The sequence below is a fragment of the Camelus dromedarius genome, chromosome 6 (assembly GCF_036321535.1).
Source record: "Camelus dromedarius isolate mCamDro1 chromosome 6, mCamDro1.pat, whole genome shotgun sequence".
Lineage (NCBI taxonomy): Eukaryota > Metazoa > Chordata > Mammalia > Artiodactyla > Camelidae > Camelus > Camelus dromedarius.
The window spans coordinates 9,137,960-9,163,166 of NC_087441.1; the positions used below are offsets into that span (position 1 = coordinate 9,137,960).

Below are 25,207 nucleotides of genomic sequence, written 5' to 3' on the forward strand. Positions count from 1 at the left end.
TGTTAACTATTACTTACGGCCTAGGCTGCAATAATGGAAGACAGCTGTAACAGACAACTTTAAAAACAATCATCAGAAGTAATTTTTGAAGGAAAGGATTTCTAATTATTTTGCAATGGGGCTGGTTTCCTTTCATTTTGGTGCAGTGTGGACACACATCAGTCCTCAGCAGCAGCTCAAATGCCCAGGTCAGGCACCCACAGCAGCTCAAGAGGCAACCACAGCTCCCAAGCAAACCTCATTTTCTATCTCCAGACTCAGAAATTCAATTTAGTTCATCTAGGCTTTAGAATGAAAAGTTCACCAAAGAATAACTGATTTATATACATTTACTACAATTATTAACAGAGATTTTCAAGTTAAAAATATGGGTTTAGATTTCTTTTTAAAGGAAGAACAAGGCTACAGTAGGGAATCAGTGTCGATATCCAGGGAGTAACAGCTGAATTTCTGCAGAACCCCACTGTGCAAGCCATCTGCACAGCACTGGGCTGTGAGCACCACACCAAACAGCTGTGTGAGGAGGCAGAGTGAGGAGAGGTGGAGGGAAGAAAGGGAGAGGGGAGAGAATTACGAGCCTTATAAATGAGTGAAAACCAGGAAACATTCCTATTGCAAAATAAAGTAAACCTGAGGTTTTATGAACAGGACCCACTTTACATTCTGCAAATGGAAGTGCTGGCCCAAGCAAGGCAGCGCACATGTAGCGTAACGTGCCAGGAAAAAAAAAAACAGCTTTAAAAAAAGGCTCCACAGATTGCCCACTACAAAATGATTATTGCATATATTCGTGTATTACTATGTTTTAGAAAATAATTAGTTTTAATTACTGCAGTGAGAGAGTGAGCAGGGCTCTGGCGAATTAGCTGGCAAGCTTTGTGGTGCTAATTTGCTAATATCGTTAGCATCACTGCAGGTTGAGACCAGAGGTCCTGCCAAAAAAGCCTACCCCGCCACGTGCCCATGAGTTTACATCAGCACACTCAATGATGCACTTTGAAATGCCTGTATTTTCCATGGGCACATTGGCTCGTTTTTCAAAGCCCATTTGCAGCCCAGTCAGCCCTTGAAGTCATCACCACACACACAAATCATAATTGGGATGTTTTTCTTTTTTTTTTTCAAATTACTTTCAATACTTAGACTTTAAGAACTGGAACAAAAAGCTTTTTCAAGTGATGCAGCTGCAGAGAAAAATCTATTGGGATCAGCTAAAAATGCTGTTATTTTTGTGAATGTGTGAAACCTCAAAAAAGCAGCTGAGAGATATTACACCAAGAAGACAGCCTCGTGCAAAGTAGTGGATTGCTTTCGTGCAGTTTTACCTCTTAGGTCTAGCAAGATATGAATTAGTAAATCTGTACATTAAGAAACATCCTTTTTAGATGAACAGAAGGGAAAAATAGCAGGATGAGTGTGGAAATAGGGGCTTCTTTATGAAAGCCCACATGTCCTCGCTAGTTATTCACAGGGACGGTTCAAAGGAACGACAGCCACACAATTCCTGAGAAAGGGGCAAAGTCATGGACACACGTCTTCTGTTAAGTCGTGCGCCTCCTACGGTTATAACATAGTTTGTCAGTGTTTACAATACATTATGCCTGAGTATTATTTTTGAGAAATAGGAAACAGTAATTTCTTAGTAATTCCTTCATGCATTAAATGTGTCCTTGTACACAAAAGCGATTTTTAAGCATAAAGAACTTGGTCAATATTGTATGATGATAATTAACAATAATTTACAGTGATTTAAAAATCACACTTAGATGATTATAAGTATACACATGTTGGCTTGAAATTCCTCAAACTTCTTCATTTTCTATTATATATTAAAAAATGGACATCTGGGGTATGTAAACGTAAGTACTTCTAAAGTTACACTGCTTTCTTATTTTGAGAGATAAATAAGGATAGAATATAGAGTAACATTTTTATTTAACAGTCCTGCCTACAGAGTAAGTTTTATTTTACTAACTGGATCATAAGGTCTTTCCTTACTGTGGCTTCTACTATCCCTTTTGTTGAAATGCTTATTTTTGACTTCTTACCAGAGTTCTCAATGAATCACTGCAAAGAGCCACAGGCCTCCCAAGGCACTACCTTTCCCTCCTTTCCCAGAAAAGGAAGACCACCACTACTGTGAGGATGTGTTAAATCAAGGCGCTGCTCTTTCTCCTGGTGACGTCAGTAATCCAGTACGTAAAGTTCAGACGTAAAAAGGGGCAGTAAAGAATCTGTGACTGCAGAAAGTGCTATGTGAGCACTGTAAATACATTTCAAGTACTAGCCTCTGGCTTCACCATTGGAATTTAAGAGCTAGAATGATTTCTTAAAGTAAGTGTGGGTCAAGGTCCTAAGGCAGCTATTCCACCCTGGATTTAATGTATTCAGAAAGAACGTAAAGAACATATGGTGTGAGTAAAACTGAACTTAAACATCACTCTTACTCTCCCAGCTTCCTTAGCTCAGTCTCCCTGCAAGGCTGCAAAATCACTCCCAGAAGATGGTAAAATAGGACCAGAAACCCACAAATAGTTCTTTTCTTTTCATGGTAAATAATATACTATACTCTGTAAAATATTCTACTCCTTGGTTTTGAAAACACAAAAGGGTCTATCTATTTATCTATATCTGTAGATATTCATGACTGTATTTATATATGGCAATATATAAAGAATACTAACGCATACAAAGGATATGAGAAAAGCTCAGGACAAACACTTGTCTCTGGCTGGATCAAGAATCCCCTGAAACTTCCCTGTGCTGACCTACCTCTGAGGTGGCAGCGCCTGGCCACGGCGGCACAGGGCTGCTCATTTACAATCTGTAGGTTACTTGGATGGAAATGCCCTGCACTTTGTACAGTGACTTCTGGTGAGACAAACTTAGAAACACAGATGGTAGATAAATTTCCTGGAATTCTGATGTCTTCTTTAAGGAGATGGTTTACACTCAGATAATTCTATGACTAATGAATATTGTAAAATAAAACACAAATAAGTACAATGTAACTAACAACACAAGTATTATATAAGGGAATATTTAACAAAGTTGTACATAATTTATAATTTTGCCCATGGTAAAACACGATTCTAATCTTTTAATTCAAATAATTTTTTAAAAAGTCTCCTTTGGAGGGGAGCAGTCCCCACTGCTTACCACCCTACTCCCCTGCACTGACGTGAAGGAAGGGTTGGCACAGTCACACGCGCACTGACTCCATTTAAATAGTTACTTGCTCACTGAGGCTTGTGACAATTTGTCACTACACAGGAGGGCTTTTTTTGGTCCTACACACTGTCTACAGCACAACTGTTTGAACCCAGCAAAGAGGATACTGGAACGCCAGTTGCATAAGCTGCTAAGTGAGGTTCATAAAACCCCACTGCTAGCTCTGGCCATCATTTGTACTGTCTGCACTTTCTCCAAAAGTGTCCTTTGTTGGAGAAAATGCTTTGCTGTTTTCACTGGTAATATATCTCCATTGGCCCAACCCAAGCAGACTGATGTGATGATGATCTGAGCCACTTCTGGCCCGTCTCTAGGAAAGGCAGGTGTAGACCTTCAGACCACAACTCTCATCAGGAGCTACGCTGTAACATTCTGGGTTCCTTTGTCATTCTTATTTTCCTCCGAGACTATAACCCAGTTATAGCAGATTCACATGTACCTATCAATGGATACACAGTAAATGCTAAATCGTCAATATTTCTTAGATGTGCTGGATGATTACTTTCTATTAGGTAGCATTTGACTTAATAAAGCTGGAATAAAATCATACAAATGTGGAGAGGAAAATTTGATAAATGTTTAAATGATTAAAAATTCAATATTTCAAAATGCACAATGCAATAAAAAATACACTACTAGCCTGTACAAAAAGACTGTGAGGATAAATGGCCTTTCATTGAACAGACTTCCTCTGTATGAAATAACAAATAGCTGAATTATCTGAATAATAATAATAAAAAGAAATCCTCTCTGTGAATCTCCATTAAATTGGTTGTTCCTTAGGAATACATAAATCTTCTTAGGCAAGGCATCTATTTGTTGGTTATTTTTGTGGCTCTGGGGTCCAAAGGAAAAAAGGGAAAAATGAGTATTGCTAATAGTGGGTGAAAATTTATTGTGTAGTTTCAAAGCTCTGAAGTAATCTTATTTCAGCAAGCCAGACAAAACACATCATGTCATAACCCAAATACCCCATTACCTGGGACAGTGCTGGGAAGGGAAGGGGAAGCTTCCAGCTAACAGACTGTTCGAGAGCTTGCCACTTTTCATCTCAAATGTGAAAGCATCCATCTCGCTGGGATCAATGACTGCCTGCTCAACGTCAGGAAGGGCTATTTCATTTTTTTATTTATTTAAAACGCTTCATTTTCACCGGCAGTTTTTATTTTTAACTCTTCTGCAAACTTTTTAAAGAGGGAATGGCACTGTTAAATTAGACCCTAGAAACCAATAATGTAGAAGCTCAGATAGGATGCAGGCCTAGCCTCTAGCTGTCTGTCCTTCCTGACAAAGAAACTACTGCTTCTGGGGTGGCTTTTCAAAGACGGAGAGGTCAGGGAGGTGGTAAAAGGCAGAGGAAATGAAAAAAGGGAGTAAGAAGGTGCCTGGCCTCTAACTGCACGTTTTTCCAACGCGTCGTAAAGCACAAACAGCTGGCTACGCAAAGCTCTGTATTAACTAAAAGGAGGGAATCCTACCCAAAATGTCGGTGCTAGAAAAAGTTAACAGGTCAGGTGAACTACATCAGCACGTTCTCATTTAAAGAGCAGCACTCATCACCGCGAGGTGGTTAGAGGGCTGGTAAGGAGGTGGGTCAGGACTCTAAGAATGTGGAATATGTGCAGTTTTAGACATTCTTTTTATTTCCACAAACGGACAGAATACTCTTATGGCACCAGTCAGACGGGATTTGGTAATAATGCAATTGTTGAGATCATAAAATGTGCTGAAAAAAATTAAGCATTGTGAAAAATTTAAAACAATCCATTACAAAATATGTAATTTCTCAGTAGAGACCAATCTGCAAATAGCACTGAAAGAACAACTAGGTTCATATATCCATTTAAAGGTGAGTTTCCCTTTAAATGGAAAAAAAAAACTATTTCAAACACCCCCTTGTTTTGCCTTTCAATCATTTCCTCTGAAATATGAATTTTTTTATTAAATTTTTTTTCTTTTTAATTGATATTTGGGGGATTGAACACAGGACCCTGTGCATGCTAAGTATTCATTCTACCACTGAGCTATACCCACCCTTCTCTTGAAATGTGAATTTTGTATGTTTATCTCCACCACTACCAAATGGAGTAGACTTTGTTATGGGGTCTTCCAATACCCCTAATAGTGCCCAAAGATAAAAAGAGCTCGGTGTATATACTTAGCGAGCAATCTCCAGTAACACTTCAAATACATCTACATATCACACAAACACAGAATGAATAAAAATAATTCACATAAAATGTAATGGAACCTGTAAGTCTTAATCAATAGAGCAAGTGTCCAAGCAGCAGAGAAGCAGAATTGTCCCCCTTTTCACCAAATGATCCGAGTTGCTTGTGTCCTCTCAGTGCTGTGAGCCTGAGGGGCGAAGAGGGGAGGGGGAGGGCAGCCCTCAGAAGCACCGAGCTGCCAACGTTACCTGTTGAGCTGTTCACCATATTGGGCGTCATGCTGTAGGCGGGCGCCTGGGTGTTCATCAGCCCAGAGCTGTTGTTCATGGGCTGGCTGTAGGGAGAGCTGGAAGCCATGAGTCCAGTCTGATTCATGCCGGGAAAGCCGCCTTGCCTATATGAAGAGAAAGCACAGGAGTACATACACTGACCACGCACAGCCACGGCGGTTCACCCTGGCCGTCATTTCTCACCATGGCAGTCATTTATGCAAGGGGTGGGGCCATTCTTTCATGTTCCCTTAAAATAATTTCCTGGAGAGAGAGGCTGAACTCTATTGCTAAGTAATTATTTAATACACTGTGTAAAAATTCTAAATAATAACAAGTTTCACAAATAATCATGTCAGGTGTTCCAGGTAATAATTTATGTGGAGGATAAGCAAGGTAGGGGGCGCTTGAAATAAGAACAGGAATTACAAAAGCAAGCAAAATTAATTTCTAACATTTAAAAAGGTCTGACTCTATTAACATTAATATCCTCACATCAAAAACCAAAAGTCAAGAAATGAAAAACAAATTGGCAGTGTGGGAATGTTGTGTTTAAAAATTTTTTTTCTTTGACCTGAATTTTCTGATATAATGAATATGGGAGAAAGCATTTCCCAAACTCCCTTCAACCTTATTTAACATTCTGCAATTAGATGCTATTAAAAACACACTAACTTTTCTATATTAAAATTACACAGCAAACATCAGACTTCCACTTCTTTCTGTAGGGTTTCTCCTGTAACAGGAGGGAAGGGGGGCTCAGATGGGCTGTCATTGTCCCTAATAGGCTCTGAGTCCCCCCCTGCTCCACGCCTGCACAGACATTTTTCTGGTGACTTAGTTTTGTGCCTACGTTCTGTTAAAGACAAACTTCTCTTCACTCTTGCAAAGAGGAAAAGAGTATTCTTTGATCTGAAGGAGACAACTGTCACAGTGTCATTTTTCTAACTTCTGGTAATGAGACCAAGGAAGAGGGGACAGAGGTTTAAAAGATGCTGTGGTTTAATTCTCCCAGGAAAATTACAACACAAAAAGAAAGATGATGGCAATGTGGCAAAATCCTGCAAAGACTTCACTGTTGTAGTCAAATCAAACTTTCCTCATGTGAATAGTACACTTTAAAAAAGAACGTTTCAAAGTTTTGGCTACTAACGTTTTACTTTTGGAGTAAAGCTAATGGGAGGGGTAAAAATCCATATACTTTGCTTTTCTGTTCCAAATTAATTATGATTACAACTCCCTCCACCTCCATTAAACTGTCATTTGGTGGCTCTTATTGCATAATAGTAAACGTTTTTAGAGAGATTCTTTAAAAATTAGCATAAGTCATTAAAATTATACTATTCTTTATGTGTAGCTATTTTCAGTGGGTACAACTTTCTGGCTGGTAGAAGTTCAAACATCAGCTGTTTGAAAATTCAAAGTAGCAAAGGTTTGAGTGGTTTTTTTCTTTCTTTTAAATATTATACAAACCATTTAAGGAAATTCTATGCAAGCTAACACTTATGATGGCTTGGAAAGAACATTCTAGAAGCTGAAAGGCTAATGGTGTAAGTGTGGCTCTGGGAGGAAGGAGTGAATCCTCAGCTCACCCAAGTCCCCCTTTCAGTTACTAGAGACTATGGGCCTGAGACGACCCTGAGGCTTCTGATTAACGTCTAGGTCATCCAGTACTTATAAACACACCGCCCAGCGCCTATGAACATATTCCTATACAGTTAGTGTCTTTACATCAGCATGCAGACTGCTGGCATTAACTTCAATGTCTTAGGTTCCCTTCTGAGGTGTTTTCATTCAAACAGAAGAAAGTCAGCATTTACGTAACTGTTTCAAAAGAAAACAAGAAGCATCTGTTGGGACTGTTCTCTCAATTTCTGAGCCGATAAATCACATCCTTAAGTTATGTGTAGGCTGTGTTTTGTGGAGACTACTTCCAAGTCAGTGACTGCTTTCAAGTTTCAGCCAACTCTGACCCATCCTTCAAGGTCCAGTTTCAGGGCCACCTCCTCTGTGAAGGCTGTCCTTATTCCCCGGCCTGGAAGCTCGGCCTTCTCCAGACTCTGTGCCTTTTATAGTTTTTTTTTTTTTTTTTTTTTTGTAGCTTTATAGCTTCTGCACTTCCCTTTGTATATTAAAACAATTGATGTGCATATCTTGGCTCTTCTAGGTGTGTATGCCTCCTGAGAGGCACAAATAAACTCATGACAGCTACTAAACATGAATGAACTGATGGAGTATTTTTATCATTGTAAACAGGCATCTTGAAAGACGGCCACCTTTTTCAAGTTTCCACCAAATTTAGTTTCACATGTGGTGAAACTAACATGTGTATGAAACTAATAGTTCCTGAAGCACACTTGTTTATAACTAAGGCGGAAAAAGAGAATCAGAATATAAACCCCACCAGGCAGATGGTTAAATTAAGTAACCTCAAAGGCCCAGCTCTGTTATTCCTCCTCAAGTCTCCATAGCGCATCTTCAATCACCATTAGATGATGAAAGTGCACATTACACAGGTTTTAAAAATAGACTTAAAATAACAAAAAGTTAAAGATGTAAAGGTCTGTGTAGTGGATGCCAGTTGCTGGTTACAATGGTCCTTAATTAAACTATGTCTATAGCTTTAAAGGTCTAGTTAAAAAGCCAGGGGTCTTGATTCTGTCACTAGTGCCACCTTCCACTGTCACTGGGATCTGGGGGGAAAAAGTCACCTTGACTTTCTGAGCTTCAGTTTCTACATATGAACACAGAGACTCTGATTACTAATAATATTAATAACTTATTAAGTACTTATAAAGATGCCTGGCATGATTTCCAGGTACATTTAATTTTTTAAATCCCTAGAGGAAGGAAGGTGGCATTATGCTCACACACAGAGAAAGAAAATAAGGATCAGAGAGATTAAATAACTTGCCTGAAGACACACAGCTAGTAAGTGGCAGAAACAGAATTCCCCAAGCCTGCTTTCAGCCCAGTAGCCTACACTTCCTCTGCACGGGCCCTCTAACACGGCTAACGCTCGGTGAGACAGAGCAGCCCGTTGTCTACCACTCTCTCTTCCATTGTAGAAAGTGACGATCAGAGCGGTGCTTTTCTCTGGGCTTCCTGGGGGCACTCAGTGAGTGGCCAGGGAGAGGGGGCAGCAGGGGTGAAGGCAGCTCCCGGACATCTGCTTCTAGAAAGCAGTCCACCCTGGGTGCTGGGAGCCCCTTGGGTCGTGTCCAAGCAGGGGCGTGGCTGAGAGGGAAACGAGCCTTCCCAGGAGTGCAGGGCGTGCGGGGCCGCAAGCACAGCACTTGGCCATCTGTCTAAGTGGGGGCGAGAGCCAGCGTGTCGTCATCACAGAAGAAATCCTGTTCACTACTGCTTCAGAAACTACTGCCAAGACTGTTGGTAATTTTGAACAAGCAAGATGGGCATGACACTAAAAAAGAGCTTTCCGTGCCCTCTGTTGAATTTTGGAAATTGAGACAATTTGTTTTTTGGAAGGAAACCTAAGATGGTGGCCTCTCTGACGAAGCCAAGCTTTCCAACGGACAGCGGTGCTGCTGCTCTGAGAGCCTTTCCACGCTCCCGACAGAAAGCTGGTGCGCTTGGGCTGACCATCAGCGCTGGGACCACAGTAACCTCAGAAGACACTGGTCCCTTTCCAGAGGCAGCATCACTGACCGCTAGCTCCCTTTCTGACCCCAGCAACACACGTGGAATGCCCCGATGGATTAGGAGAGCGAGCACGTCACCAGATTCTTTTCTCAAAAGGAAACAAGAGCAACAAAACAAAAACAGGCAAAAATACAAACCAACATAAGGGAAACATTTTCAACGTAAGACCCTCCCAAAATGTAAGATGTACCTGGAAGAGCAAAGTGCCCCACCTTGGTCTCTGGGGCTGTGAATCGCTGGGCCATCATTTCTAGTGGGTCTACAGGCTCAGACGGTTTTGTTACAAGTGACTGCTATCCTGATGCCACAGAGTCTTAACCTGCAGTGGCTGCGGCAATGAATGTCCAGTGACGTCTGGACACCAGGGAGGCTGATAAACGAGGAAAAATAATGTTGTGTTGCTGTTATGCTGGGGAGGCAGCTACTGCTCTGCGCCCTGTGACAATGACTGTGCTGGGCAGCATCACAAGTTGCTACGCACTTGCTGTGCTCTGCGCTTGCCGGGGCCGCGTGCCCAGCCTGGCACGACTCCCTAGGCTTGTCAGTGCCAAAGTGTGACGTGGGGCTTTGCAGACCTGCAGAATAACTAGAGGACCTTGATTTTAATTGGTCATTGGTCAAGACCAGACGTGCGTGTTTAAGATCTGTCATCCCACGACAAAAACCAAGTGGTTACAATGTGGTTACAATGAGAACAATTCAGAAGCGGAGCCTGAAATGCACTTCCCTCAAGCACTGCTCATTCCTTCTCCTCAGTCTACATACACACAAGTGATTCTTCATCGATTTTCCTTTTATTCACATTGGAGATTTCTCAAACGTTACACATTCATCTGTCAAGAAAGAGCTGGCTTCGGAGAAGAAAACCCAGAAGTGAACACCAATTTTAAAGTGACCATTTCTAATGGTTCACTGTGAAGGCAGAAAGGAGAACAGAGCTTCCCACTACAGTCTGAATTGAGCAGTTAAAAATATCAGCATGAAAATCCCATAAAGAGTAATCATATTTCTACATATCTTGTTTTTAAGTCAACTACAATAAAACTTAAAGTAAAATAAAGTCTGTAAGTCTATATATGACTTTGGTGCTTTAAAAGAAAATTTAGGCCATACTGTTTTAGCAATCACCATGATTTTTCCTTAACAGGGAGAGATGGTAAAGCGTGAAATGTTTATTTTCAAAGTGAATGCATTTCTGAAACAGCTCTTTGGAGAAGGGTAGGGACAGACAGAAGAAATGCTTTGGGAACAGACCCCACACCGGTGAAGCCACTTCACAGAACGTCCTAGCAGCAAAGACACGTGGAGAGAAGCTCCACTCTGCAGAGTCCTAGCACTGAAAGTGTCCTTCCTGAGTTGTGCTCAAAAGGAACATAAAGCAACGCACACTATTGGAAACTGTGTGACTGCCAAATGTATGTATTTTCTCTATATGGACTGTCACCATGGATGTAGTTCAAGTTATGAAGCCAGAAAAGATTACTTACTGATAAAATAGATGAGACTAACATTGAAATTTGGGGCACTTTCTCACTTAAACCCAATAATTATCAGAACTAGGAACTTGAAACTTTGAAAAACCCCAATTCCAGCCAAGTTTACTCTTGGAGAGCTCCAACTGTATACATAACATTACAAAGGATGCCTTATTTTGTTTTATAAACACAAATAATATCCACAAATGTATCCAGATCACTAGTGAAACAGACTTTCAACCTAAGGAACACAGTAGCTCTCCCACAGTAGTACAGAAGGACACATTGAGTAGAGATTATTTTATAGTTAATATCTGAAGAGTGAAAATCACTAGCTATGTCCCCAGAATCAAACCAGAAGCGAAAGCTGTCCAAGCTGCAGACAATTTCTGGTGTGGTTAATCCATCAGTACACCTGTGACAAGAAATGCAACTATAGTTCCAGTGGTGAAATGATGTTATAATCTCAACAAGCCAGTTGCTCTGGCTAGAAATCAACCCTGTGAAGGTAAGGCCGCACTTAGATCATTAAAACAAAGACAAAGAATAAACACAAGTGCCAATGACTTAAGAACTGCAGATTCCTGGAAAGACGCATAGCCACATGCTACTTAGGCTATAATAACAAGATTAATCAGAAATACCTTCTGTTTAGTTGACAGCTGCAGTCATGTGTTCCTGATGGGTGGGGTGGGCACACAGGTGGGCCCAGACAACAGCAAACAGAAGTCAAGACACCAGGGCAGGGAGTGTCCAACTGCAAGCACGCCGTGTGGGTAAAGGAGAGGTGTGGGCCCTGGGGGTCAGAGGAGGTCAGAGAACGCTTCTTGTGGAAGGGATGCCGGCCCCTCCGACCCCTCCTCAGGTGAGACCTAGGTGAGGGATGGAACGGGACTCAATCAAGTGAGGAGGGGGAGACGTTAAGAGACGAGAGCAGAGAAGGAAGGGCCAGGTCACACGAGGCTTACGGTTCTGAGGTTTCCTCTGTGCTGTGAGAGGCACAGGAAGAGACCAGGGGTTTTACACAGGAGAAATGCCAGAAAAAGATGTGTATTTCAAATGCACTGTTCTCTGGCTGGAGGGGAGGGCACACTGGAGGCAGGAAGAATGAATGCAGGGCAACGGGTGTGCGGCTATCACGAGAGCCCAGGTGAGGAAAGGCTGCACGTGTGACCAGACAGGGAGGGACAGGGAGCTGGGCGCTGTCTTGGAGGGAAACCCAACGGCACCCGGCGATGAGTCAGACTCCGTGGGGAAAGGAAAGGTGGCTGGGATGCCTCCTGGCTGCTTGGCTGCACAGAGGGCGGGTAAGGGGCAGCTGTGGGGAGGGAAGACACCAAAGAGACATGAGCTGGGCTCTGGACGTGCTCGGCACTGCCAAGAGGCAACACCACGAAGGCAGCTGGAGACTCAAGTCTGGAACGCACAGGTGAGTTCCCTTAATTGCTCCTTCCTCCCTAAGCAGGAATTCCCTTCCCAGTACTTCTTGAGTCTGTGTTCTAAGATCTTTCCTTATTGCGAACGTGATCTCTTTTCAAGGCAGCCTGTTTCCTTAAAGAAAGCTAAAATGGGTAGAATGCCAGCAACAAATTAGCTAGAGCGACAATGATCATTTCCCAGCTATAAATTAGTAACTCCCTTTGGTAACTGATACATTTAAGTTTTATTTTTTCCTTTAAGAATGGGCAAAGAGGAATGTAATACCATTCACCATTTCTATGAAAAAGACCCTTCCGATAGAGGGGCAGAGGGGACTTTGTTAGCATATTCTCCAGAATGCGCTTTAGTGAGTGGATATTTGCAGACGACTTCAGAGCAGAACTTCTCCCGTGCGCGTTTGTGCCGTGGGCCTGTGCCGTGGTGTTGCGCACAGGGCCTCTCCGTGTCTAAAGCATTTCTCCTGGTTGTCTCTGCCTTTCTCCGAAGAGCTCTATTTTCGCCCCTGCATCTTGGTGAAGCTGTTTCCACCAAGCACATAGGAACAATGCATATTCCATCCTGGATTCCCTAAAAGCCTGTAACATCGGAAAACTTGTTTCCCCTTTTGTTAACTACTTCATGCAGACTTCTTGGAGGGCTCCAGGCGGCTCAGTTCTGCTCCTGGCACTCATGGCTGAAATGGCACCTGTCATGCAGTTGCAAGATTCAGTGCTTCCTTTTAGCCTCAATGCAAGTAACTGATTTGCACTGCTCCTAAAGCAGCTGACTGATCTTCACCTCCTCTCTCAAAGCAGCCAGGAGAACAAATAGAGCTCAAGGCTTTTGAAGCAAGAGACTTCATTGCCAGGGTGTGAAGAAAATGCAAAAACTAACTGGCTGCTTGAATTCTGGTAACTGATAACTAAGAATGTTCTCTTCATCTTAAAGTTGATTTCAGTTTGTAAAGCCCATTGTTCTGTTATTATGAACTGTTTACTGGCAATCACACAAAAATGAATTAAAAGTCTCCCTTCTGAAGATGCCTCATTCAGAGAATTTGAAGTCACTACTTTCCCCAAGTGTAGGGACTTACGAAAGCCACAGGGGACAGCACTGGGACCCCGCAACCTGTCTTTTTCCTGTAAGGTGACCATGGAACTTTGTGGGTGCTGGCACGTGTGGCTTCCTACTGGCCTCTGACAAGACGCAAACGGCTCAGTTCCCTTGTCTGGTGAAAATGAGACCTGTTGAATCTCAGGAAAGAGAAATTAGCTGCCTCTGACATGCCCTACAGAAGGAAAAAAGTGGCCCTTTCTAACTGCATTATATTCAAGAACTTTAAGAATGTTTTATCTTGAGATCATAATACAATTAAGAAAAGATCTCAAATTATTTACAAGGAGGCCTATTCCTTTACAGTGACAGGAGCTCCCACCTTTATACCAGGACACCCTCCTGGGTACAAGATAGAAGGGAAAGTGAGCTGACACGGGAATGGGTCTCCTTGGAGGCCTGGGTACATGGGACACAGCGAGCTATCAGCCTGACAGATACTGAGGAGCCAGGCAGCACCGGCAACGAGCTAGCCTGAGTGCCCTTTTAGGAGGGAGACGACTGAGAAAGCACAGAGCTCATGTGCATTCAGACTTCCTGTACCTTAATGGACCAGTCTGTTAGCTGGAAAAAAAAATAGAATTTTGGTCCTGAGATCTTCATCTCATACATTTTGTCACAGCAACATTTTGTAAGCCTCTAACAAGGAACGCACCTGTCCAGGGCTGTAGTGCCAGAAAATTTATCAATAGAGTTATTTCTAACTTACAAAAAAATCCTCCTAAAATTCTTACAGATTTTCTGAGCTAATGGTGGCCTTGGGCCACAAAGTTACTTAATTTGTTTTAGCAAAACACTGTTTAAAAGTAGGGTAAAAAAAAAGTTGTAAGTAAGGCCTGATAGGTGAACAAAACTACAGTTCTTTATGTCCTCACCAGTCACATTGCCCTGAGAAGCAGGAGGGGGTAGGATCCAGCAAGTTCTAACCTCGCAGATATTTAACAGTCTAAAAGCAATCCTATAGGAGTTAACTTTCAAAGGGACAAAACCTTATGGTTTGGTTTGGTTTTTTAACCTATGCAATGGAAGTGGAGTTCAAAACAGTAATGAAGGTCAAGATTAAGAGGAGCCTCAGGGAGTTGCTCCCACAATCCTTAGCGTATGAGCTAAGAGGCCCCCTGAGCAGTCAGAGACCCCAGCCCCTCACTTCTGCTTGTCACTCAGTCACCCACGGTCACCCATGATACCTCCCAAACCCCAGGCTGGGACACATCAACAGAGATCATATCCTCTTCAGCACTTACAAACTGTCCCTGCTGCCTTCAGCCAAAAACCCTGTTGAAGTTATGAGATTTCAGGCTGAGAACAACTCAACACTTTCCGGTTTCAGCCCGAGCACCTGGTGGGTTGGCGACGAGGCCAGTGTTACTACTTGAGACACACGTGATCTCAACAGCCCTACCTTTAACAACTTTGAATAGCTGGGATTGTCTGGGCTGTGCTGCGATTTTTCCCAGTGATGGGTGGACTGCAATGCTGATTCTAAATAATGACAGTTGCAGTCTGGCTGGTATATGTGGGGGCGGAGACGTAAGCAAGCTCATGAGGTCAGATGTGAAGGCAAGTGGCCTGGACGCGTAAACAGGGCACTCCCTCCACTGATGGAGACTCACCTGTTAATCAGAGCCCCAATGTGGTGCAACACCCTTCACCGTGAGCTCCCCTAGGTGGTAAGGACAGCACCCAGCTGTGAGAGGTTCAGACTGGGACCTGGATAGAAGACCTTCTGAACGGGGAAGGCAGGTCTAGGAATGGAGGGGACTAGAGTATCTCAGAGCAAGGAGGATACTGATACCTGAGAGGACGTTCAGAGGCAGAAAGTGAGAGGGACTAAGGGAGACAAACTTCGCACGAGTCAAAAGATGCCCAAAGCCTGAGTTACGGTATCAGGTCTGTATAAACACGAGTTCCTCCTAATTCTGTGCAGTGTCCCCAACCCTAGTCCAGTGTTTCCCCGTTCACTGTCCATCAGGTACAAGCAGGGGCTGTCCAAGCCTGGGCTTCCCTGCCTCTTCCCTCCATGGTGTTCCTCAATCCTCCCCAGCAGCAGGAAGCCCTAATGCCAGTCCCCAGACTCGTGTGACCTCCTACAGCACAATCACCTGGCGGGTTTATAAAAAATACAGGCTCACGAGCCTTGCCCCTTTGGCGGCCAGGGTGAGGGTGTGCGTGTATTTAAAAATCTTTCCAGATAATAACCAGCTGTTTAGGGAACATCACAGACTCTCGTCCATTAATGCTTTGCTGTACATTTCATACTTTGACTCCTTAGATCTCATTAAACTTAAAAAAAAAACTCTCTTGGTTTTTAAAAAATTAGTGTTTTAACACTTTTTGATTTGAAGACTAATAAATGTACTCTGTGGCTGCCATAATAATTCTGGAACTCTGAAAGATTTAATTGAAATCACATTCTTAAAGTACCAACATAATAACATTCATTCAAATTCTAAATTTTGAAGGGAAAAGAGGAGCTAAAAATTAAAGCACAGTGTTTAGATGTTAAAGCAAAGGCTTACATTTAATTGCAAAAATAAAAACTCTAATTAAGCCTTTGAAATCTTTTTTGCTTTGTCTTTCAGTAACATGACTTTTCAAATCATAGCTATTATTTTAAAACCTAATTGTCCAAAATCCAAAGGGCTAAATTCTTAGTTAACACAATTCACTCACAGCCCTTCAGGCACATGGACCCACGATAACTGGGGCTTGACGCATGGAGAAGTTTCTGCCCCTTCTCTTTGACATGTGAATGCACTGTCTCCATTACTGTGTTTCCCCATCAGCGGCTCCTAACCCATCAGAACTGCATCATACTGGCTTCAGAGGAGAATGACAGAGAAAAAGTGCCTGGCTGGCAAATAGCAACAGGGGAAATGAATTATAAATACACCTCACTAAAGAATAGTTGCTGGAAGGTGTGTGTGTGGCGGGGAGGGTACGCAAAAGACACAGCTATAAGCGCCTACGTGTACCCAAGACGACAGACCAATCCACTGGGGTTTGGAAGTGCAGATGTTTCCAAACAGAGCAAGACCACTGGTCAGACTTTCACAAAACATTCAGCCACATCAACATCAATCATTAGGCTGCAACTGATCAAGTCACCTTATGGTTAAGACTTCATGGAATTTATTCACCTCTTTAGAGAGTGGCTAAGATTCAAAAGTAATAAGAATTAAAATTCCTAATCTCCTACTTTTTAGTATTTAAAACTAATTTCAGTTATCCTAGCTTTTGGTGTAAGAATTCAAATGTAGGTCTCCAGACTCAAGGTTGTGATATTCAGTATAAAAATAGGCAAGAGAAATGAGACTACAAATTGACTTATTTTTGCTCATTAAAAAAAAAAAAACTAAGAAGTCTGAGAACTTTCTTCCGTCTGATGTTCAATCAGTTCACTGGGGAGTAGTCTTTCAGGGACAGAAGAGGACGACAGACATCGCTTGTATCAGCAAGCAACATGCAGGTATGTGCATTTACCTGGGTAAAAATGCCAACTTGTGTTTCTGCTCTTGGACTCAGAATCCTTACTTTAACAGCCACACTCCAGTCTCAAGAATGCAAAATGCTAAAGTGCTATTATTGGTGGGCAGCTGAAGGGTGAAAAGGACAGAAATTCAAACCCAAGTGTGTGCCATCAAGTAAACCTTCACTTCATCGCACAAAGTGTGTGGTCCCAGAAGCAAACAACCTGGGACGTGCAGGAGTCTGAGGGAGGGAGCACAGCACTCACTGCTGTTCAGGAGCAACAAAGGCTGAGCTAACGAAAACCAGTCCAGACCTCGACACGAGAAGTAGGACCTCCAGCAAGACACTGACTAATATTTGCTTTCTAATAGTAGAACTGCCTTTAGACGTGGGGGAGAACTAAAATTAAGAGTTTTTTTTTAAAAAAGAGAAAACCTACAGGGACAGCACTAAGCAGAAGGAAGAGCAGCAGGCGCAGGAGACGGGCCCTGGGGTCGCCCTGCCCTGCCCGTCACTGACTAAATGACCCAGAGCAGGCAATGTCGTAGGTCTTGGTTTCCTTCACCATAAAATTGAGGGGTGGAGACGGTGACATCTACAATCCTTCCAGTTCTAAAATTCTATTATTTTACAATTGAAACTCTATACTCTCTTGGAACCTACTCTTATGAAAATAGTTATCTTAAAGAGCTGCGCCAGGACTTTGATACAAACCATCTCTTGAAGACTTGATTAAAGCTGGTATATAGGAGGTACTGGGGGTGGCTGACTTTGAGAAACCAAAATCTGTCATGCCCTAAAGATCTAAGGTTTGTCAGGCTTCTGTAAGTTCCCTGAAGTCATGCATCATCCTTGGAGCTTATTTCCAAGAAAAATATCTGGACAATGCTGAAATATCCAAATCCACAGATCAGCTGTATTGGGCAGAGATGTCCATTTTTGGATAACAAGTATGTATGGGGGATTGGGGGTTCTGGACAGACATTACATATAAATGGTTAATTTCAAATTACTAGATCGTATTACTCAGCTAATCTAGTGCCTGAACCATAAGATGCATCCCATTCTATTGCAGATCATCTGATAATCACAATGAGGGATTCCCTGGCTCAAAAGGTGAAAAAGAAAAAACAAGTCACCCATATGCTCCATATTTATTCAAGAAGCAGTTTTACTCTCACAGTGCCGCTTTTTTTTTTTTTTAATGAGTTAGTAGAACAGCTTCCAATCAGTTTAACCTGTATGTTTTCCCTCTGCACCATCTCACACAACTGGATGAGAAAGCCTGACGCAGACGGCCACGACCCTTCCTTTCTGCGGTGAGCTTTCTGCTTCTAACTGTGTGCACGCGCGCGCACACACACACTCTCACTCACTCACTCCTTCATCACTAATTTGTCTTTTTCAGATTCCTTCATAGGCTCTAGGCTCTTTGGGATTCTGACTGGAGAAAGAAGTCATTCCAACAAATTCTGTGAATACTGTGTTTCTGAAAGGCTTGAGGCCCTTCTTCGTGAGAAACTGCCATTCAGTAGTAAACTGGCTTTTCAGGTTGCCAACCTAACTTTAACCTGGCAGAGGTATCAGTGGGGAAAGAAAACAAAAACAAAAGCAAAAACACGAGTTTACTGCAGTGAGCTGAGCTGTTGAGCAAAAGCATGTTGGAAATCAAATTTCTTAACCCATAGCACTAAAACATGAACAGCACATGTTTTCTCACATTCAGGCTTCCGCTTAAAAAAAAAAAAAAGGGCACAACAGATTATGTATATTACAGAATGCAAAGGAAGGAAGACTTAAAATCGGAATAAATAAATAAAACGTTCTTTTCTTTCCCTTTTAGAAAGAATAGTGTAGACACACACGGCAAAATTCAGAGCTGACAGGGATGGAGCTGCAAGGATGCGCCGTTGCCAAGTGTGTGTCATGAGAGTTACACAGAACCACTCCAACATCTTCCTTTTTCTTATCCTTAATTAAGGAGGAGGCGGTGTATTCTAGGGAAGCTATCTGGATGCTGCTGGCCGAAACACAGATTGGATCTTCTCGTGCTGGTTAGCTAACATTGATTTTCTGCCCCAGTGGAAGAGATTTTACTCTGATGCTTGCCATTTAAATTCATTTTACACAGCTGCTTAATGTGGTTTGGCAAGGCACAGCCAAACTAGCTTTGTGGGTCTGAATAGGACTCCTGAGTTGGTAAAGGACAGATCCTATGGATTAGCAGCTGATGATAAATGCTTTTCTCTCCTGACGGTTATCTTCCCACTAACTCATGAAGTGACCTTGAAGCTACTACAAGAAAGGAAAAAGAGGAAAAGATAATTTCTCCGAAATAAGTATGTTTCTCTAATTCTATGTTTATTTCACTTTTAGGATTATGTTTACAGAATTCTCTATTTGTTGGTCCACATTTAGGACCATGTTTACAGGATTTAGAACTCTCAATTGCAAAATTATCATTTGCTCTTGCTGCCTAAATAAATGTATACTGAATATAAAACTGCTGAAAGCTCTTTGTGTCATGCACTCAGAACAAGCAGTGAAAGCATCATTCTGTTAAGTTCAGGCTTTAAACAGGGCTAGTTGACCATTCCGTTTTATTTTACAAAAATGTGGTATGTTTCTACTGAAACAACTCGTGAACATGATTCCATCTGTGTGAGATAATCTTATCATTGCTATATGCAAAATGGTAATCAATAGAAACATTTTTGCTTAGAAAATCACTCAATAATAATATACTTTGAGACTATTTACTAACCTAAAGCCTGTTATATAGGTTTTGTAGTAGGAAAGAAGAGAGACTTTTTGTTGCTGTATGTAATTCCTGTGTTGAAATCGATAATAATATGGTAACATTGTGCTTAGAAAGAAAATTTTGTTAGACTGTTTGGTTGTATTTTCCTGGTGACTTCAATATTCTAAACCTCCTTGGGAGAAGGAAGTAACAGAAATCTTTGGCACGGATGTTTGCTCAGTGATGATGTAATGAAACCCTCGACCGTCCTATTAATCACCTACGCCCTGCCTCCTGCAACCGGGCTCTCGTCAGCGAGGCCGCTGTCGTGGCAGGAATGACAAAAACACAGGCATGATAACGGTGCTGCACAACACAAGTTCCCAGACAACACAACGACAACAATGGGGGACGTGACACGGGAGGAGGCGGCTTCATTACTTTTACGTAGATAAAAGTCTCCGTTTCCCTGTCAGGCATGAAGGGAAGAAGCCATGCCGAAGCCATGCAGAGACAGGACCTGGGGAACTGCATGCAGGCTTCCACCAGCTACCAAGTACCGCCGGTGAGGATGAGAAACGGAACAGAACAGAACAAACGAAAAACCCGAAACAAACAAAAACCAACAAAAGACAAGCCCCTCTGAGACGGATTTCCTTTTTAGGTCTCTCACTCTCTTGCTTTTGGGTGTTCCTCTCACAGCCAGATGGCACGTTCATTAACAGTTAAAAAAAAACGCCCAGGTCCCGCAGCAAGTCAGGGTGTGTTGCTACCTACCCGTACTGGTCAGGCTGGTGCATCATGGGAGCCTGAGAGTTGCCATAGTTGGGGTGCTGGGAAGAAAACATGGGGCGTCCGCCAGCCCCAGACTGGCTGGGATAAGCAGGCGACCTAATGTATGGTGGCCTAAAGTAGAACAGAAGAACAGCTTCTTTGGATTTGTTCTGCAGACAAGTATGAATCCCCCTGTCCACCATGTTATTTCCGCACATAGGTGTGGAGGTTCCAGAATGTGGCGTAACACCCTGCACCATGTAGCTACTGGGAGTGGAGCCGGGAAGTAATTCTTAAAAAAAGGGGTGGGAGACAGGGAAAAGGAGAGCGAAAAGATTCCCAGGTCTGATCTCAGTTTTAAAGTTCTGAAGCATAGCTCTCTGACTTTGGGAAAAGCCAAAAAATAAACAGTCTCCATTTAAACTCCCGGAGAGCTCTGATGGGCAGTGTGTGAAGGCAGGCTTTGCAATGGTTACTGATTCAAAATGGAAAATGCACGGATGTGTACTTGTATATTCATTTATATAAAATTATATATAAACTGATTCAGAAAGGGAGCACAGCAAGGCTTTTTAATCAAACAATTATGCCTTAATCTCTACGGTTATCTTCTTCCCAGATCACTAGCTAAGGCTTCATGTCAAATGCAATCAAGTACTTTCTACTTAAAAAGGAAATAACTTGTGCTTTATGAGTTACGACAATGGACAATTCGTTTAAACCTAAATTAGAACTTGAACTGGACCAGCCGAACCAGTCCTCAGAGATAGGTTTATTAAAATATTCTTTCCACAGCCTGCATAGGTCCATTTCAGAGGTATACTGCTGGGGTTCAAAAGACTCTAAGTAACTGCAATGCGGATGAGAGAGACAGAGAGAGGATGTGACTGATTTTCATTTGGATTCCTCAAGGGAAATTTATTTTATTATTATTTGGAGCAAACAGTGAGACTGGAGGGTCCCTAACATTCCCACACAGCAGCTTCAGAGGAAAAGTAACAAAGGGATACATTTACACACACACACACACACACACACACACTAGCTTTCATTTCTCTTTGACAAAAATCAGAATTTTCTTTTTTTCTTCTGAAAATACCATATTTTCATACATATCTTTCAATGTCCTTTGTTTTAAAACATATCTTAAACATAATTCAAACATCTTTTGACATGTGCTGCTTTTAAAGCACACTCATTTTGCCTCATAAACTTTAAATTCAGTTATTTTTATACATGTCAAGTATTTACTTCAAGAATTAATTTTAAAATTCAGTATTAAAAACAATTAAGGAATTCAGGCTAAAGCCTTGCTTGCTCTATCAACTCAAACTTTCTGAAATATAATCTTTGCTTTACGAACCACCTTTTGGTTTGGACGGAGAGGTAAGCCCAGGAAAATAAAACACAACGTGAGAACATGAAGTCATAAACCTCACATACATGCACTTAGACGAACACACACAATGCACATGTGCACACACAGAGTTTCTGTTTTAAAAAGACTTTTATAGTGGGATAAAAAGAAGGGAGAAGTTCTTTTTGAGTGTTTTAGATTTTAGCCAGTTTTTAGGCTTCAGAATTTGCTGCCTAAGCCTGGCTGTGGGCGATGGAACCACGCAGACACCCCTGTGCCACTGGCTCTGGGTCGCTTGCTGCGTGGACTGTTCACAGCCGTTTCAGACAAGCCCCACAACTGACCCGCCCACCGCTCAGACTCCTTCCTCGATGTCTCAGAGAACATGGTCTGTCATTTACTTCTCTGATCTTTATGGTACAGAATATATTTAACACAAAAGGAACGGCCAGGCAAAACGACACTCTGCGGCTCTCCACCCCCATGTGACCCGGGGGTGACACAGCTCTGGGCTCAGCGCGTGCGCATACGTCCACACACAGACCGCCCGCCCGACGGCATACCTGCTTTGTGCCGAGTTTGCAGCGGCCTGCATCACTGCGGCAGCTGCCTCCTGTGCCTTACGGTTCACGGTTGGCATTGGTGGCCCCATTCCTGGCCCTCCCTGCTGAGACATGCCAGGAGAACTGGGGGTCATGCTGCTCATATTTCCAGGAAACGGTCTGTTCTGCATTGCAGCTGATGGCATTCGTCCCAGGGGCATAGCACCACATGGCTGGCTTGGCCCTTGTCCATGCATCTGGTTGTTGGCATTGATGCCCATGCCGGGCCCTGGGCCGCTGTAGCTTGCACTGGGCACCCCACTATACGTTGGGGGTCTGGAGTAGTTACCTAAACAAAAATCAAACACAAATTAAAGCCTTTTACTTAATATTTGAACTCGTGAAAACATTCACTGGAAATACTTTTTATCCAACAATGTGATCGACACAGAATATTAGTCATTATCCTTATTAACCCTTCCCCTATTGGCGCTGATGAGGTTGGCAGTCTCAGAAAACGCTCTCTCTGCACATTCCAAAGGCAAAGAGCCACACAGGACCACTGCAACACGGAGGGAAATCCAGATCGACCAATGAAACCATCTATGAGCGGACAAGGGAGGCTAGTCCGTGGTGCTGCTTCAGCACATCCAACACCTCATATTCTTACCAAATTTAACCAAAACAATTATTTCAGCCCCTAGTCCCTAGGTGAGCACCAATCTGAGACTGCACCACTGCCTCACTACCACATTGGACAGTTAGGACAAAGAGTTCAGAAGACAAGGGGTAAGAAAACAAGCACACACGGTCAAGACCATCCTTCAGAATCCCCCCAGGGGGTGTCGTGTGGAAACTCAACATTAGTTCAGCACAGTTGGCTCTTCTCCAGTGTCTGGAAGACGTGCTTTGCTTGAGAACCAGATAAAGTGGCTGGTTTCTACCTGGTGCCGTGTCTTATAAAATGCAGCTTCAACACTGCATGGCACTCAGCACTGCGAGGTGGTGGCACCGCTGGGAGCAGGGAGGGCCAGAGGCTGAGATGAGCGTCCGCCATCCCACCTCCCACCTCTGCTCACACGGGGGCTCAGGATCCCGAAGTAGAATGGGACTATTTCAATAGTTTGGTTTTCTCTCTCCTTCCACACCTTTTATTTTGATTGAGTTTACATAAATTACATTCAAGTAAATTAAAGGTATATATAATGCTACTTTGATAATAATAACAACTGCTGAACCGTATTATGTATGAGACACTGGGTCAAGTGCTTTGCATCAATGACTTCATTCATTTCTCAAGTAACATGTGAAATATATATACGACCATGACTCCATTTACAAATGAAGAAAATCGACGGCTAGTAGGTTAGGATTCAAGCTCAAGAGAAATGATTATGGAACCCATGTAGCTGACCAATAATACATGCTGCCTCCCAGTAAGTAACGGCTGAAATGAAATATACGTATAAAGGGAAAAGTGTTTGCAGAACAAGAATTAGTGTTTCTCCATCCATCCGTACTACTTTCTAGAAGAATCTCATCCATGTAACTGTCCTAGGGACAGGATATAAAGTTAAATGCAATGCAATTCTGGTACTCAAGATACTCACAGCCTAAGTGTGTGTGTGTGCATGTGTGTGTGTGTGTGTGTATGAGGTGAAGCAGCAGGGGTAAGATGAGAAGAAAAAAAAAACAAAAGCAAAAGCAAAAACAAAAACAAAAAGATAATGCACTGTGAAAACTACAAGAGAAGAAAAGTCAGTCTGCGTGGGGTGGGGCACACGGGGTCGCCTGTGGCAGGCAGGTGCTGAGTGAAGGTTTCTTTGAATAAGCCACTTTGGGCTGCAACCTAGGAGTCTGTGTGGGGCAGGGTCTGGGATCTGGGAGAGGTGGGGCTGAGTCAGGACTCCACGTATATGTATACACCGCCTGTATGACCTTAGTTGCTTCAATCTTTGTTTCATTCTCTTCTCTGTAAAACAGAGATAATTCTCTTTCATACCATCTCCTTGAAGAGTTGTTAGGATTACATGATGTAATGTATGTACAGTAGTTCAAACACGGGTGCAGAATGGTAGGGGTTTATTTACTGCTGGAGAGTGAGTAAGGCAGAGGAGGGCAGAGAGCACCTGTGGAAGAGGCAGGGACACCAGCACAGGCAAGAGAGCAAAGTCAAGAGCGAGTCACTGCTGAGCTTCGTGAGGCCATGAGAGGGGGCAGCGGGGAGAGGCCAGGTTCAGCAGGCCCTCGCGTCCCAGGCTTCCAAGCCTGGGATTTGTTCTGAAGATGAGGAGGAGTTTCTCCAGGTTTCCCAGCAGAAGCTGGACTGGATTAGTAACAATAAAAGCCAATAACTGATATTTACTGTGTGCTAAGCTCGGTCCTGAGTTCTTTGCATTACCTCCTTTAATCCTTACAAGTCTAAGAGGTCCCGTTATTATCATCTTCCTTTTAGGGAGGAGCAGCCCGAGGCTCGGGATATTGAGTGGTCTGTCCCACGGTCATGTGGCTAAAACACGGAGGAGCCAGTCTGCACCCAGGGTGTCTTGGCGCAGTTCAGAGCACCCCAGTCTGGCCTCTCAAACGCTTATGGAAAACTTATGTAACAGTATCACCACAATCGTGAAACCAGGTTTCGGCAGTGCACACCTTTAAGGCTGCATTGCCTACCAGTCTCCAAGAAGCCCAGACTTCTCAACACCAACTGGTGCTTGTTCCTTGTTAGGTGCCTCCCGTGAGCTCTTAGGTGGCTGTCCATGCACTGCCCCCTGCGGAGGCTGTCAGGCTCACTGTTCACACCGACACGGGCTGACACACTTTCTGCAAAGGCTGGAGAGTAAATATTTCAGGCTTCGTGGGCTAGATGGCCTCTGTCAAAACTACACTACTACTGCAGTCCTGATGTGGCCAGAGGCGACCCACATGCAGAGGAGTGCCTGGGTCCCAATAAAACTTTATTTACAAACTCAGGCGGCCGGACAG

The 25,207-nt window shown here is 43.0% G+C and overlaps 1 protein-coding gene across 7 annotated transcripts in view; it reads right to left on the reverse strand.

Moving 5' to 3' along the window:
* The window catches only part of ARID1B (AT-rich interaction domain 1B), a 378,663-nt gene that overhangs the window by 33,965 nt on the left and 319,491 nt on the right, over positions 1-25,207 (reverse strand). For 4 of the 7 annotated variants that reach the window (XM_031456606.2, XM_064486535.1, XM_064486536.1 and 1 more), the window contains 2 exons: positions 22,247-22,574; positions 5,651-5,796 (listed from right to left, as the gene is read on the reverse strand). In XM_031456606.2, the coding sequence (XP_031312466.2) occupies positions 5,651-5,796; positions 22,247-22,574 (474 nt within the window). Of the gene's footprint in view, positions 1-5,650; positions 5,797-20,329; positions 20,459-22,246; positions 22,575-25,207 lie in introns of all 7 variants that reach the window. The other 3 variants (XM_064486532.1, XM_064486534.1, XM_064486531.1) reach the window with 1 other exon arrangement.